The sequence below is a fragment of the Pholcus phalangioides genome, unplaced genomic scaffold (assembly GCF_987345545.1).
Source record: "Pholcus phalangioides strain wild (caught in Gottingen) unplaced genomic scaffold, Ppha-v1.0 ptg000017l_1, whole genome shotgun sequence".
NCBI classification, from domain to species: Eukaryota; Metazoa; Arthropoda; class Arachnida; order Araneae; family Pholcidae; genus Pholcus; species Pholcus phalangioides.
Genome location: NW_028301610.1, coordinates 1787785 through 1801516, shown reverse-complemented (window position 1 = coordinate 1801516; position 13732 = coordinate 1787785). Strand labels below are relative to the sequence as shown.

The window sequence follows — 13732 nt, the reverse complement described above, 5'->3', positions numbered from 1 at the left end:
AGGGGGTGGGGCGATAATGAAACTGCTTTTGGAAAATGGTTTTCTTGGGTTTATGAATGTGATAGGAAATTCCCCGTCAGCTTTCCGGGCTTGATCCAGTTTTGATTTCAAACCAAAAGAGGGGTTTCTCTGTATAAACAATATTTTAAGCATATATAATTTGCTGAGATTAAAGTGAAAATCATTTGATAACGAGCTCTATTTGAATGGAACATTGTACGTAATATTTTATTTAGAGAAATGTTAATCGGATATAAATTTGATTCATAGTCTCCTCCCCAGACACTGATTTGACTCCCCAATGTTTGATTAAAAGTTATACATTTTAATCAAAAATTATATTTTATGCCTGAACTTTTAATTATTTTGAAAATTTATTTTTACGTTTATAACAGTATACTGTGAATATTTTTGATTGTTATGCGATGAATGCTTTGAACTTGATATACAATATGCAGAGCATTTACTATTGATTGAGAAAACTATTTGAGATTAGCAAAAATCAACTGATTCTTTTTCATACAGAATATTCCACGTTGGTTTTCATAATTTATTATTTTGTATTCCGAAAATACAGTTTTGCGATTCTTAATGAACTCAATGTGTTAATTTTTTAATCAGAAAAAGTAACTCAACTGGATAGATTTTTAATTTCTGGGTTAAGTGAAACAATTTTTTTAAATTCTTCTTAATTTTGTAAAACCATTTTTTGAGTTCATACTTTCGATAATATACGAGCGGATAACAGTTAAAGAAAGTTTTCCGAAACATTTATATTTCAAATTTATGATTTATTTCTAAAACGTGTATATACTTACTCACTACATGCACCTCGTACACATTCCTCTGCAAAATTTCTAATGAATCGGTACATGCAGGACTGTATACAATGTTACGAATGCAAAATTTCGAAGAAGTCTAATAACGAGAAAAATCCATCGATTTTCTATTCTCGCGTATTTCATAAGCAGTCAAGCATTTGATACGGACCACTGCAGTTTGTTTCAGGTTAGAGTGAACGTAGACTTGATCTGATGCCAATTTTGCTATCTGACTGATGATCAAATTAGTCATAACTGGAGATAACGTATAGAGCTACGCCACGTACATATCATTTTTTATATATTAGTACGATTGATATATTTTTACTTAGAATTGTCTGAGATCTTGTCGAATGACATTGGGATGTTTCTGGCTGACTACAATTGTTCAGGAAGAGAAAACGTGTAAAAGTAACAAAATAAAAATGTATTAAACTGCATAAGAATACTGGGGTAATAATGAAAGCCGCATAATGACACTAAAATCATGAAGGTCAAACTCGCACACACATAGTAACACCATAAAAAATGTTTCTTCGTTTTATTGTAGTCAGACCAAGCCACGAAAACTTGTGCTAAGTGTTTCGAAATTCAGTAAAGATATAAGCTCTCGAAAAAGACACATTTAACAGTGTTTTGTACAGTGTATACGATAATCAATGAAATGATGTAAATACAGAAATATGTAAAATACGCTTGACAGCTACACAACCGAGAATCCAACCATTCGATGCACGTCAACTGACACATGCCATTCTCTAAGCGTTGCCATCAGTGTCTTTAACACTGACGATTTTACTTCCTTTTATGTAAATGAACAAAAAACTTTTAAAAACAAATCGAATACAAGTTGTCATTTCATTTCGCAGAATTTGTAATTACACTCTACTAATGAATTGAAATAGTTTTCTGTTTAAAGACTTATATATATTTCTTTTATCCACACACACATACATATAGATATATATATATATTTATTTATTTATTTATTATATATATATTTATATATATATATATATTTTATAAAAATTGTACAGGTTTCGAAACGTGTAATGGTGTTTCTCTGAGTATGTTTTGCCTTCCCAAACCAGACACAGGGGTACAACAGAGACGGTGACATGACCACGGAAAAAGATTGCTACCGCAGGGAGTCCCACATCGAGGAGTAAGCGCACCAACTTATCGGCAGGCATGTTCGGAATCGGCATGAAATTGGAGGTCCCAGTCTAATTAGCCCTCGTGTGCAGAAAATGACCGTGGTGTGACAGAAACGATCAAAAATGATCCTTTCCAACCCCCCCCCCCCCCCCGTTTATGTCATCATTTATATTTTCGAGCAATTAAATGTCTCAAATGGTAATAACACTGAAAATACAAATTATTATTCATGCCTGATATAGTAGGGTGCTGGTTCCCATTTAGCTCAAAAAACAGCAGTCATGCGGTATGATAGTGAATCAATCAGGTACACTGGGCTTGAGATGGTGGTATTGACCTTCAGGAATCCAGAAGTGACTGTCATAATGAACCTAAAGCTCAATAGTGGGTTTTGAACACGAAGTATGCGTTGTAGCTAATCCCCTAAGTACTCGATCATATTCAAATGACGTAATCTAGGTTACCAATCAAGTGATGCAAACTCATCAGAATGCTTTTCGAGTCAATTACCTGCTACTGGTGAGCGATGGGATGCAGCACTATTTTTTTGGAAAACAGTGCTATTATTTGAAAACAGTTCCTGAGAAATGGGGTTTGAATGATCATCTTGAATGTCTATATTTCTTGAGTCATTGGGATACGAGTAATGCTGAAAATTCCGAAGCTTGTTCCCTGAAACTCACATCACCACCAATGTCAGCAAAATCACAGTATGGCAAACGGATACATCATGAGTTTTCCGTTACCTATACGCACTCTCCCATCGGCATGATATAGTTGGAATTTTGTTTCATCTGACCAGATGACACGTTTTCAGTGATTCACGGTTCACTTGAACGGGATTTTGCGAATTGAAGCCTTATAGCCGTACCTCTCGTGATCGACTTACCATACTATTGCTATGACATGGCCTTTGTGCATAGGATTGTCGAAGAATTTACATTTAATGCTGGAGTCATTTGTCGGAAATGGTTCTTGCTATTTTATTATTTTTCTCACCCTTCTCTTCAACCATGCTAGTGAACCTCCGCTTTTATCCAGAGAATAAATTACTCTTACCATCATAAATTATCTTATATGATCACTGTTTTCTCTTTGAAAAACTGAAGTTATTTACATTTCATACAGTCTTGGTACACATAGCTACTGTACGGCGTGGAAACCTCAAAAGTTTCGCAGCTGCTAAAATTGAACACCCAGCTTTTGTCGCACGTACAATTTACCAGCGATCGAATACACTTTTGTCAATACGTTTAACCATGATGAAATTTCGATTCGTGATTTCCGTAGCTGTCATTGAGAGTGCTTATACTTACTGATTTGCATATCCCTATATAGAACATGAATATGAAAATATCACAAAGCCTTAAAACATCTCCTCCACTGCTTGGATTAAAAATATTGTATTTGAAATTTTTCAGATAAATTTAATATTTGAGAGATGTGATTCTAAAAAACTTCTCTTTGTGTGTGTGTTGTTAGAGAGCAATGTAGGCATGTGTAGTGCTTTCAATCATTTTTTCGCGTCGGTTTTTAATGGAGATAATGATATTCGATATACGGGTGTTGCATGGGGTAATAAAACCCTCAACGATATTCAAGTAGAAGACGTGGAGGTCCTACATCTTCTAAGAAATGTATGTGCAAGCAAAGCACCAGGACCAAATGATATCTATCCCAGGGTCCTCAGGGAATGTGCTAATGAATTGTTGGGGCCAGTCGCACAAATATACAGGAGTAGTGTTTCTGAGGGTATCGTCCCAAGGGATTGGAAACTTGCTAATGTTGTTCCGATATTTAAGAAGGGTAGTAGAGAAGCGGTGTCAAATTATCGTCCAGTGAGTTTGACGAGCTCCCTCTCGAAAATTTTGGAAATTATCATGAAAAGGCAGTTCGTGAAGTGGATAGACGAGAATAATGTATTGTCGGATAATTAGCATGGGTTCAGGACGGGAAAGTTATGTGTAACTAACCTCCTTTGCTTCTATGATCACGTGACGAAGGCTTTGGGTAAGGGCAAAAATTTAGATGTTGTTTACCTTGATTTCCAGAAGGCATTCGATCGTGTCCAACATGGTAAACTCTTGAAGCGTTTACACGAGATTGGAATTGTGGGCAACTTGCTGAATTGGATAGAATCGTGGTTAAGGGATAGGTCGCAACGAGTTATGGTGAACGGGGAATTCTCTGGTTGGACAGGCGTCATAAGTGAAGTTCCTCGAGGAAGTGTCCTTGGCCCCATACACTTTTTATCGATAAACTAGCAAATTCACAGATGATGTGAAGCTAATGGGGGTGATCGGGAATCAAAACGATAGGGAGTTGCTCCAGACCAACATAAACATGATTCCAGCGTGGGCAAATGAATGGAGCATGACGTTTAGCGTTGATAAGTGCAGGGTCGCTCATTTTGGTTCGAACCACCCCCCGGTTCTCTTACGAGTTGAATGGTGACACTATCCCGGATGCAACTAGGGTCACCGATTTGGGAATTCTCACTGACGAGCGACTTAGGTTTTCTGAACATTGTTTAGCGGTGGTCAAAAAAGGGAATAGAATGCTTGGTCTCATTTTCAAAAAAGGTCTCTTCGCGTTCTCCTAAAGTCATTCTTCCGCTTTCTTGAGGCGTAGTTCGTCCTGGACTGGAGTATGCTGTAAGGTTTTGAAGACCATACCAACAGAGGGACATAGACTTGGTTGAAGGGGTGCAGAGAAGAGGTACGCGTGCCCTTATTGGCACACGAGGCTTGAGTTATGAAGAGTGACTTCATTTTTTGAATATGTTTACATTGAATGAACGCAGGTGTCGAGGAGATATGATCGAAGTGTTCAAAATTTTCAATGGGATGGATAGGATGGACCATGAACTTTTAGTACACCGCCAATCGACTGCTTTTATGAGGGGACACCAGTATCGATTGGTGAGGGACAATGCTAGGTTATGGTGTCGCACGGAGTTTTTCTCTAATAGGGTTGTTAATAAATGGAATAGCTTACCCCCGGAGGTAGTAAATTGTAACACAATTGACACGTTTAAAAAGAAATACGATAAACATGTTGGGGTAAATCGAGAAGCTATTCATACTTAGAATATGGCAACCATAAGTATTCTTTATGGACATTGTATAATATTTTATCATGTGTATATATTGTTTATAATTTTTATTAATTGCATTTTTAATTGGGTTATTGAAATATATGTCCATATTTTTATGGGCATCTTTTTCCCACCCACCTCGTTGGGCATTTTGCCTGTTGTGGCGTTGTATTTGTATAAATTTATAATTGAACATTCCGCGATTTCTCCAGATCTTTGCCTGGCCAATTGGAGGGGTTACTATGGGCAAACTAACCACCCTTCCTGAGAATTGATAATACTTTTAGTTTCATTTTAGGTTCGCACTTAAAATAAGTTTTTCAGAGCAAAATGCAAACAAATTATTATAATTTTTTAAAAACATTGTGGCCATTGGTAATTAATAAGTAGCTAAATACGGGCTGTCCCAAATTGTTTTCGCAGTGGATAACCGTTGACGTGGCAAACATACTTTCAATTACAGAAAGTTTTCAAATGGCGTGCAGTTACTTAAAATCTGAAAATTTATTTTAACACATAAGAAAATCAATCAACTTTAATTGTTTGAGCATATAGCTCAGTACAGTAAAATACATAATGCATACATCCACAACAACATTCATATTATTGACAACACTGGTTTAATACACAAAAAGAAAAAAAATAAGTATGTTCTAAAACATGGGACACAGCGAATTATCTCATGCATCCCTTCCAGCCAGGTTTCGTAAGTCAGATCACAAAAATATGTCTCTTCCTCAATCCGATTTCAGTTATCTTCATGCAGGGTTTGCAAACAGTGAACATCTCGTAAAAAATAAAAAATATGTTTAATTTCAACGTTGATCAGCGTGAAAATATTTTTTACGTTTAAATGTTTGCATTGTGTGTGTTATTGCAGCAACACACCATCTGTATTATGCATAGGTTGGGCAATCTAAAAATACGTGTTGCCATCTTTCAAGTTGATTAACATTACAATAACTACAATTTTTCAATGGGTTAACACAAATGGTCTGATTTGGGTTCAATCTGACTCTAGGGTTGTCAAAACGCAGTTGAAGCAAAACTCAAAAAAGGCCGGTATTACACTATAAAAGTTTGATAAAGTTTTATAAAATTTGACAAACCTATTTTATAAAACTTGACAAAAATCTTTTATAAATTTTATATTCAAATTTATTTTATAAAGGAAATGGACCACATTACACTACAAAAGATTTTTATAAAATTTATTTATTTTAGTTACACTATAAAAGATTTATATAAAATTATTTTTGCGAAAGTTTTCGTCAGTTTGTCAGTCTTCATTAGTGTTGTGCTGTTGCTGGTAGTAGTTATGGATGCAGAATTTTTTTTACCATTTGCTATAGGGGGGAAATTTATCATTTGCAACCTCTGTAATGGCTTCGGTTTTCAAAAACATGAAGCTTATGTGGATGCAGGGGCGTCGGAAGTGTTTTTAAACTGTGGGTGCTCGTCTTTAGCTTGTGCTCGGATCCATGCCACAAATTACTGTGGATTCTTGGGTACCCACAGCACCCCCGGCTCCGACGCCACTGTGTGGATTATTGTATTGAATGAAATAATTTGCGGAAGAAGCTAATTATTTTTGATGCATTACATCTAGCTGGGAACGCAACTTAATGAATATGTCAGTTTATGAAGTGAAAGTATAGCGACTAAATTGTCCATGTTTATCATATTACTTATTGCGGCTCATATGTCACGATAAAATCCCGGAGACTGGGGTTTTATCAAGGTGCGTTGGTGAAAGTTCATAAAACGCTTGTAAATGTTTTCATTTCGGATTTTTACCAAGTCAAAGTCCGTTTTAAATGAATCAATTAATCACCATGAACTTATTAGTTTCTGATGCTTATTAGTTTATGAATAATAATTTAATAATTATACACAAATAATGAATTAACAAACGAAATAACCAGCATGATGAGGTTTTGACGCTATTTAAATAATTGACGCTCATAATTAATTTACTCCTACCAGTTAAAGCCCGTTTTAAATGAATTAATTTAACATCAATAACTTAATAGTTCCCCACCCGTCTTGATTAATTAATAATTGTTCAATAGTTATAATTATTAGTGTGAATAACCCTTATTAATGAATTAATAGTAATAAGTATTTAGGGGTAAAACTTATTTCGTTATGATGGCTCGCTGTTCGCGCTGACGCACGGGGGCGCTTCGCCCACTGATCCGCCTCTCCACACATTGCATCATGAACCCGCACCCCTTTGGAGATGTCGGGACACTATCTAATGGCCTTGAGTATGTGGCGTCATCTCTCGCCCCCTTACGCGCACCTCCTGATGTGTGGCAGGCAGAGGCGAAAAAAGGGGACAAGCGAACTGTTTTCCCTTGCGTGACCTACTTCTTTCTCAGAGTGTGTTGCTCTCGCGCAAGTGTATAGTTTCTCTTTTTTGTAATGTGAAATTAATATTGTTAACCGATGTAAATAGTTTTCTAAAATTAAATGAACTTAAATATGATCAACCGTTTCATCAATTGGAGTCGGAATACATTTCATCCACAATGTGTGCCATTTCTCTACAGTGGTGAACTCGGATTACAACAGACAACGCAACAGCACAGTAAGTGACTTTTGAAGGTTTCTCATCTCGTTTCTAAAACCACGCTAGTTTCGTTGACGCATACTAAACTTTCGATGCCGAATACAGAGGAACTTTCAAGAGTGGCAGTTAAGCCACCTCCGTTATGGCGTGATAATATTGAGCTATGGTTCTCGAATTTAGAATCGCAATTTTCTATCGCGTCCATTACGTCATCTGAAACTAAATTCCATTATGTCGTCACCTCCCTCGATAGTGAACTCTCGACGTACGTCGCTGATATCATCACTAATCCTGCGTGGGATGATCCTTATGCGGTAATAAAAGCACGTTTGATCAGTCAATTCGCAGAATCGGAAACTGCTCGTATTCGCACTCTACTTTCCGATATGACATTAGGTGACCAGAAACCTTCACAGTTGCTACATAAAATGACCCAACTGGCTTCTAAGAGACTCTCCGATGATGTTCTCAAAATGCTTTGGCTACAACGCCTGCCAGTAACAGCACAACAGATTCTGTCAGCGAGTACCGACAAATTAGATGGCTTGGCAACTGTGGCTGATAAAATTGCGGAAGTCTCACAAATGACACCTTCTGTTTCTTCTATCCATAAAGATTCCGATGATAGAATTAGTAAATTGGAAGCTCGCATTGTGGATTTAACTGAAATGGTTAACAAACTTTCGCATGGTATTAGATCGCGATCTAGGGAGCGCAACCAACGCGCAAAAAATTTACAAAATGCTGGTTTCACTACAAATTTGGAGATAAAGCACATAGGTGCATTCCACCATGTGATTTCCAGGGAAACTAGTCAGCTCGCAGCTTTATGCGACGAAATCTGCGGGTGAGACTCATAGTCGCTTATTCATTAACCCTCTGGCTGCTCATCCAGCGATTTCCACGGGCAACTCAAATGTAGCAAAATTTGCTCATCCCGCGATTTCCGCGGGCATGTGTTTTTCTTCCTTTATTGAGAAGCGCATCCCGTTTTTCCCCCGTTTAACCACTGAAATAAATAATATACAGTATTAGACGTTTAATTTACGTTTTGGCCAACAGATGTCGTTAGTTTGTCAACTAAATTGCGGCATTTGAAGGCACGTGGTATTACCGCTCAAACTTCACTTTTTGCCGCTTTTTTATCAGAAATGGCTGCTAGAAAACGTTCAGCGATTGACAGATTGTATATTCCTGATGACTTATCAGATTCTGAAAGTGATTTTAGTTTTGATAGTAATAGTGATATAGATTTTTCGGACTGCTCCTCATATAGCGATGAATCTGATCATGATTCAATAAACTTGCAAAGCGTTAGGCAGTGGTGCAAAATTGATATGAAGAATATTCCTCCTCCTCCCCCTTCAGTTCCTTTTCGTGGAAATCCGGGAATTACTGTGAATATAGCTGACAATGCAAGTATGTTGAATTATTTTGAACTTTTTTTTGATGATCAAATATTACGAATGATAGTCCGAGAAACCAATAGATACGCTGAACAATATACCCATAAAACAGTTTGTAAAGAGCGATCACGCTGGAAAAAATGGACAGAAACGAATGTTGAAGAACTAAGACTATTTTTTGCAGTTTTGTTACTCCAAGGAGTCATAAAGAAGCCAGAACAAGAGCATTATTGGTCTAAGCGTCAAATATTATCCACACCAATTTTTGCAAAAGTAATTGGAAAAAATAGGTTTTTATTGCTCATGAAGTTTCTTCATTTTACTAATAATAAGGAATTTGATAAAGACCGACACCCATGGCCGAAATTGAATAAAATTTATGAACTAATGGAACATCTTCAATGCAAATTTCGAGAAGTCTATATACCAGGGAAAAGTCTTAGTTTAGATGAGAGTTTGATGCGGTTCAAAGGCAGGCTCAAGTGGAAAATGTTTATTGCCAAAAAAAGAGCAAGATTTGGCTTGAAGTTTTTCGTTCTTTGTGAAGCAGAGAGTGGATACATTTCCGATTTCCTGATATACACAGGTGATGGAACAGTGTATAATCCGAAATACAGCCAATATCCAGTTTCCACCAAAATTGTTTTACACTTGATGGATCGATTCCTGGGAAAAGGTTATTGTGTCACTATTGATAATTTTTATATGTCTCCACAGCTTGCAGACATCTTAGTTACAGAAAAGACGGACACTTATGGGACAGTGAATAAAACCAGAAAAGACCTCCCTGTCAACTTTTCAAAAGAGAAAGTCCCCAAGGGTGAAATTGTTGCTTATCAAAGAGGCAAAGTTATGGCCCTGAAGTGGCAGGACAAGAAGAGTGTCTGCCTTATGAGTACTATTCATGATGCAAGCTCTTATTTGGTGACATGCAAATCTAAAAAGACTGTTATGAAACCAGTTGTCGTTTGTGACTATAATAATACAATGGGTGGCGTCGATTTATGCGACCAAGAAATGTCCTACTACCCTACGCTCCGAAAACAACAGGGGAAGTATTACATCAAAATTTTCAGGCAGTTTTTAGATCAATCGTTGTGGAATGCCTACGTACTTTACAAAAAGCAAAACCCAACAGAAAATATAAAGCTTTTGGAATTTCGTTTGCAAATGGTTGAAGAAAGTATCCAAAAGTATTCTGATAGTGATAAAAGCGGTTGTCCTGGAAGACCGAGTTCTACTCTGAACCCTTTGAGATTGACAGCTCGTCATTTTGCAAGCCACATACCACCTAACCCCATAAAAAGAGAGCCTCGAAGACAGTGTGCTGTTTGCTGTTCAAGAAAGGATGCAAATGGAAAAAAAATTCGCAAAGAAACACGAATCTGGTGCAAAGACTGTGAAGTTGGACTTTGCCTTGAACCCTGTTTCGAACTCTATCATACTAAACTACATTTCTAAGATATTTTTTTCTCAGTGCTTTATATTTTTTTAAATTTTATACATTTTACATTTTTATATTATGCAATAGATAGAAATTAACTGTAATTCAATTGAAATTTCTTTAAAAAAATTTTTTTTTGATGATTACATCTGAAATTGGTTTTTCTGGCAACTTAGATTCTCATGATAAAAATCTATATAAAAAATCTTTTCTAGAAAGAAAAAATGCATTTTTGAATTCTCCAATATATATAGATATAAAATATGCAAAAAAAAAAATACACAATTTTTGAAGCGATTTCGGTCCACAAATTGAGCAGTCAGAGGGTTAAGGATCAAAATTCGGGTCTCAAATTTTTGGTCGACAGCGGCGCTACAGTTTCGGTTCTTCCTGCTACTGGAAATCTCAAACCTGCTTCGAATAAAAATGTTACGTTATTCGCAGCAAACGGTTCGGAAATTAACACCTATGGAACGCGCGTATTGAACTTAGATTTAGGATTTCGACAAAAATTTCGGTGGAGTTTCATTATTGCTGATGTATCAAGACCCATTTTGGGAGCGGATTTTCTCGAACGTTACGGACTTCTACTCGACATCAAAAATAATCTGTTGATTGATCGCATTAGTTCAGACAGCGTTCGTGGTAAACACACATCCCATCCTAGCACGGGCATAACAGCAATAACTGGTAACACGAAATATCACGCATTACTATCAAAGTTTCCTAATCTAACTAATTCTTCTACCAATGTTGTTCCGAAGGATAATGCTACCACACATTGCATCACAACTCAAGGTCCTCCAATTTTTTCACGAGTTCGTAGACTGCCACCTGATAAATTAACAGCAGTTAAGAGAGAATTTGAGGAATTGGTGGATCAAGGAATTTGTCGCCCTTCTAAAAGCTCGTGGTGCAGTCCAATTCACTTGGTACCAAAAAATAACAGTGAATGGCGAATATGCGGTGACTACCGACGATTAAATGCCATTACAGAACCTGACAGGTATCCAATACCCCATATTCAGGATTTTGCAGCTGAACTACACGGCAAATCAATTTTCAGTAAAATTGATTTAAAACGTGCATATCATCAAATTCCGGTAGAACCTTGCGACATTCCTAAAACAGCCGTCATAACACCCGTAGGTTTATTTGAGTATTTATACATGCCTTTTGGGTTACGGAATGCTGGACAAACTTTTCAAAGATTCATACATGAAACTTTGAGAGGACTTCAATGTTTTGCATATTTCGACGACATTTTCGTCGCCTCTACCGACGCTGAAACTCACTTGTCTGATTTGGAAGCAGTTTTTACAAGGCTGAATGAAAAAGGTCTTGTTTTAAATCTTGACAAGTGCATATTTGGTGTTCAAGAACTACCATTTCTGGGTTGCTTAATTTCAAAAGAGGGTATTAAACCCGCACCCGAAAAAGTCTTAGTTCTTACAAATTATCCAAAACCAACATCAGCTCGTGCATTACGACGTTTTTTAGCTATGGTTAACTTTTACCGCCGATTCATTCCCAAGGCAGCTTTGCAACAACTACATCTGTATGATCTCATTAAGGGTCGTAAAAAGAATGATTCTACCCCCCTTCAATGGACTGAGCAAACTAACAATGCTTTCGAAATCTGTAAGCAATCGATTGCAGACGCAGCCTTGTTAGCTCATCCACATCCAGATGGTAAACTGTCCTTACTCGTTGATGCATCCGATTTGGGTATTGGCGCAGTGTTGCAACAAAATGTTAATAATAAATCAGAGCCATTAGGATTTTTTTCTCGTCGTTTAACACCTGCTGAGAGCAAATACAGCACATACGATAGAGAACTGTTAGCGGCATATTGTGCTCTAAAGCATTTCAGTTTCACTCTTGAAGGTAGACTGTTTACAATTTTTACAGATCATCGTCCGTTAAACCTTTGCTATGCAGCAAAAGCATGATAAAAATTCTCCTCGTCAACAGCGACAATTAGACTTCATCAGTCAATTCACTACCGATATCCGTTTCATTTCTGGTGACAAGAACTGTGTGGCTGATGCATTTTCACGCTTAGAGCAAATAGAAATGCCCAGTGACATAGATTATGCAGAACTCGCTGAGGCACAGAAACTTGATGAAGAACTTCAGCACTTGCAAAATGATTCTTCATTGACTTTCAAACCAATAATTATGACCTCTGGAACTCCACCATTGCATTGCGACGTCTCAACTGGACATGTACGCCCGTACGTTCCCAGAGACTTTCGGAAATCAGTGTTCCAGACCATTCACAATCTAGCTCACTCTGGTCCCCGACCAACTACTGCCGCAGTAAAGAAACGCTACATATGGAAGTCTTTGAAAAAGGACTGTTCACAGTGGTGTAAAGAATGCATGGAGTGCCAACGATCTAAAATCAGCCGTCACACTAAATCTCCAATGGGATCTTTTCCCTTACCTAGTGATAGATTTAGCCATGTGCATCTCGATATCGTTGGACCTCTACCTCCATCACAAGGATATTGCTACCTTCTCACCTGCATTGATCGTTTCACTCGCTGGCCAGAGGCTATTCCATTGAAAGATCAATCAGCGCAAACAGTGGCCGAAAATTTCTTTTCAGGTTGGGTAGCCAGATTTGGTGTACCAAATGTCATCACGACAGATCAAGGTCGCAATTTCGAAAGTGATCTTTTCTCAGCTTTGGCCAAATTCATGGGAACGAAAAAGAATAGAACTACTGCCTACCATCCTTCAGCCAATGGGATGATCGAACGCTTCCATAGACAGCTGAAAGAAGCTCTAAAATGCATTTTGACCTTTACCGAGAGATGGACCGAGAAATTACCAGCGGTCATGCTCGGCATTCGAACTGCACTCAAGGAAGACTTAAATACTTCCTCAGCTGAACTAGTATATGGTACTAATCTCCGCTTGCCTGGAGAGTTTTTTCTTTCTTTTTCAGGTCCGAAATCGCAGAAGCAGACCCTACGTAACCTGAGGGAGCACTTCCAACAGATTCGACCGAAACCTGCTTCAGATCACAACTCGAAGTCAGTCTTCGTCCATGATGACCTACCCGAAGCTTCGCACGTTTTCGTCCGCCAGGATATGGTTCGGCGCCCACTGCAACAGCCATACGCTGGTCCATTCGCAGTTCTTGGGAGGAAGCCAAAATTTTTCCAGCTTCAGATGGGGTCAAGCAAGAAGTGGATCTCCATTGATCGATTGAAACCGGCC

At 37.8% G+C, this 13732-nt stretch overlaps 1 protein-coding gene across 5 annotated transcripts in view; it reads left to right on the top strand.

The window, feature by feature from the left end:
- Positions 1–13732, top strand: part of LOC149072102 (neural cell adhesion molecule 2-like) — a 396536-nt gene that overhangs the window by 141264 nt on the left and 241540 nt on the right. Inside the window, exon 1 of one of the 5 annotated variants that reach the window (XM_089247389.1) lies at positions 7469–7669. The exons of the other annotated variants lie outside the window; for them this stretch is intronic. Within the exon in view, the coding sequence (XP_089103515.1) occupies positions 7552–7669 (118 nt within the window). The 5' untranslated portion in view covers positions 7469–7551. Of the gene's footprint in view, positions 1–7468; positions 7670–13732 lie in introns of those variants that run through there. 5 annotated transcript variants of the gene reach the window in all.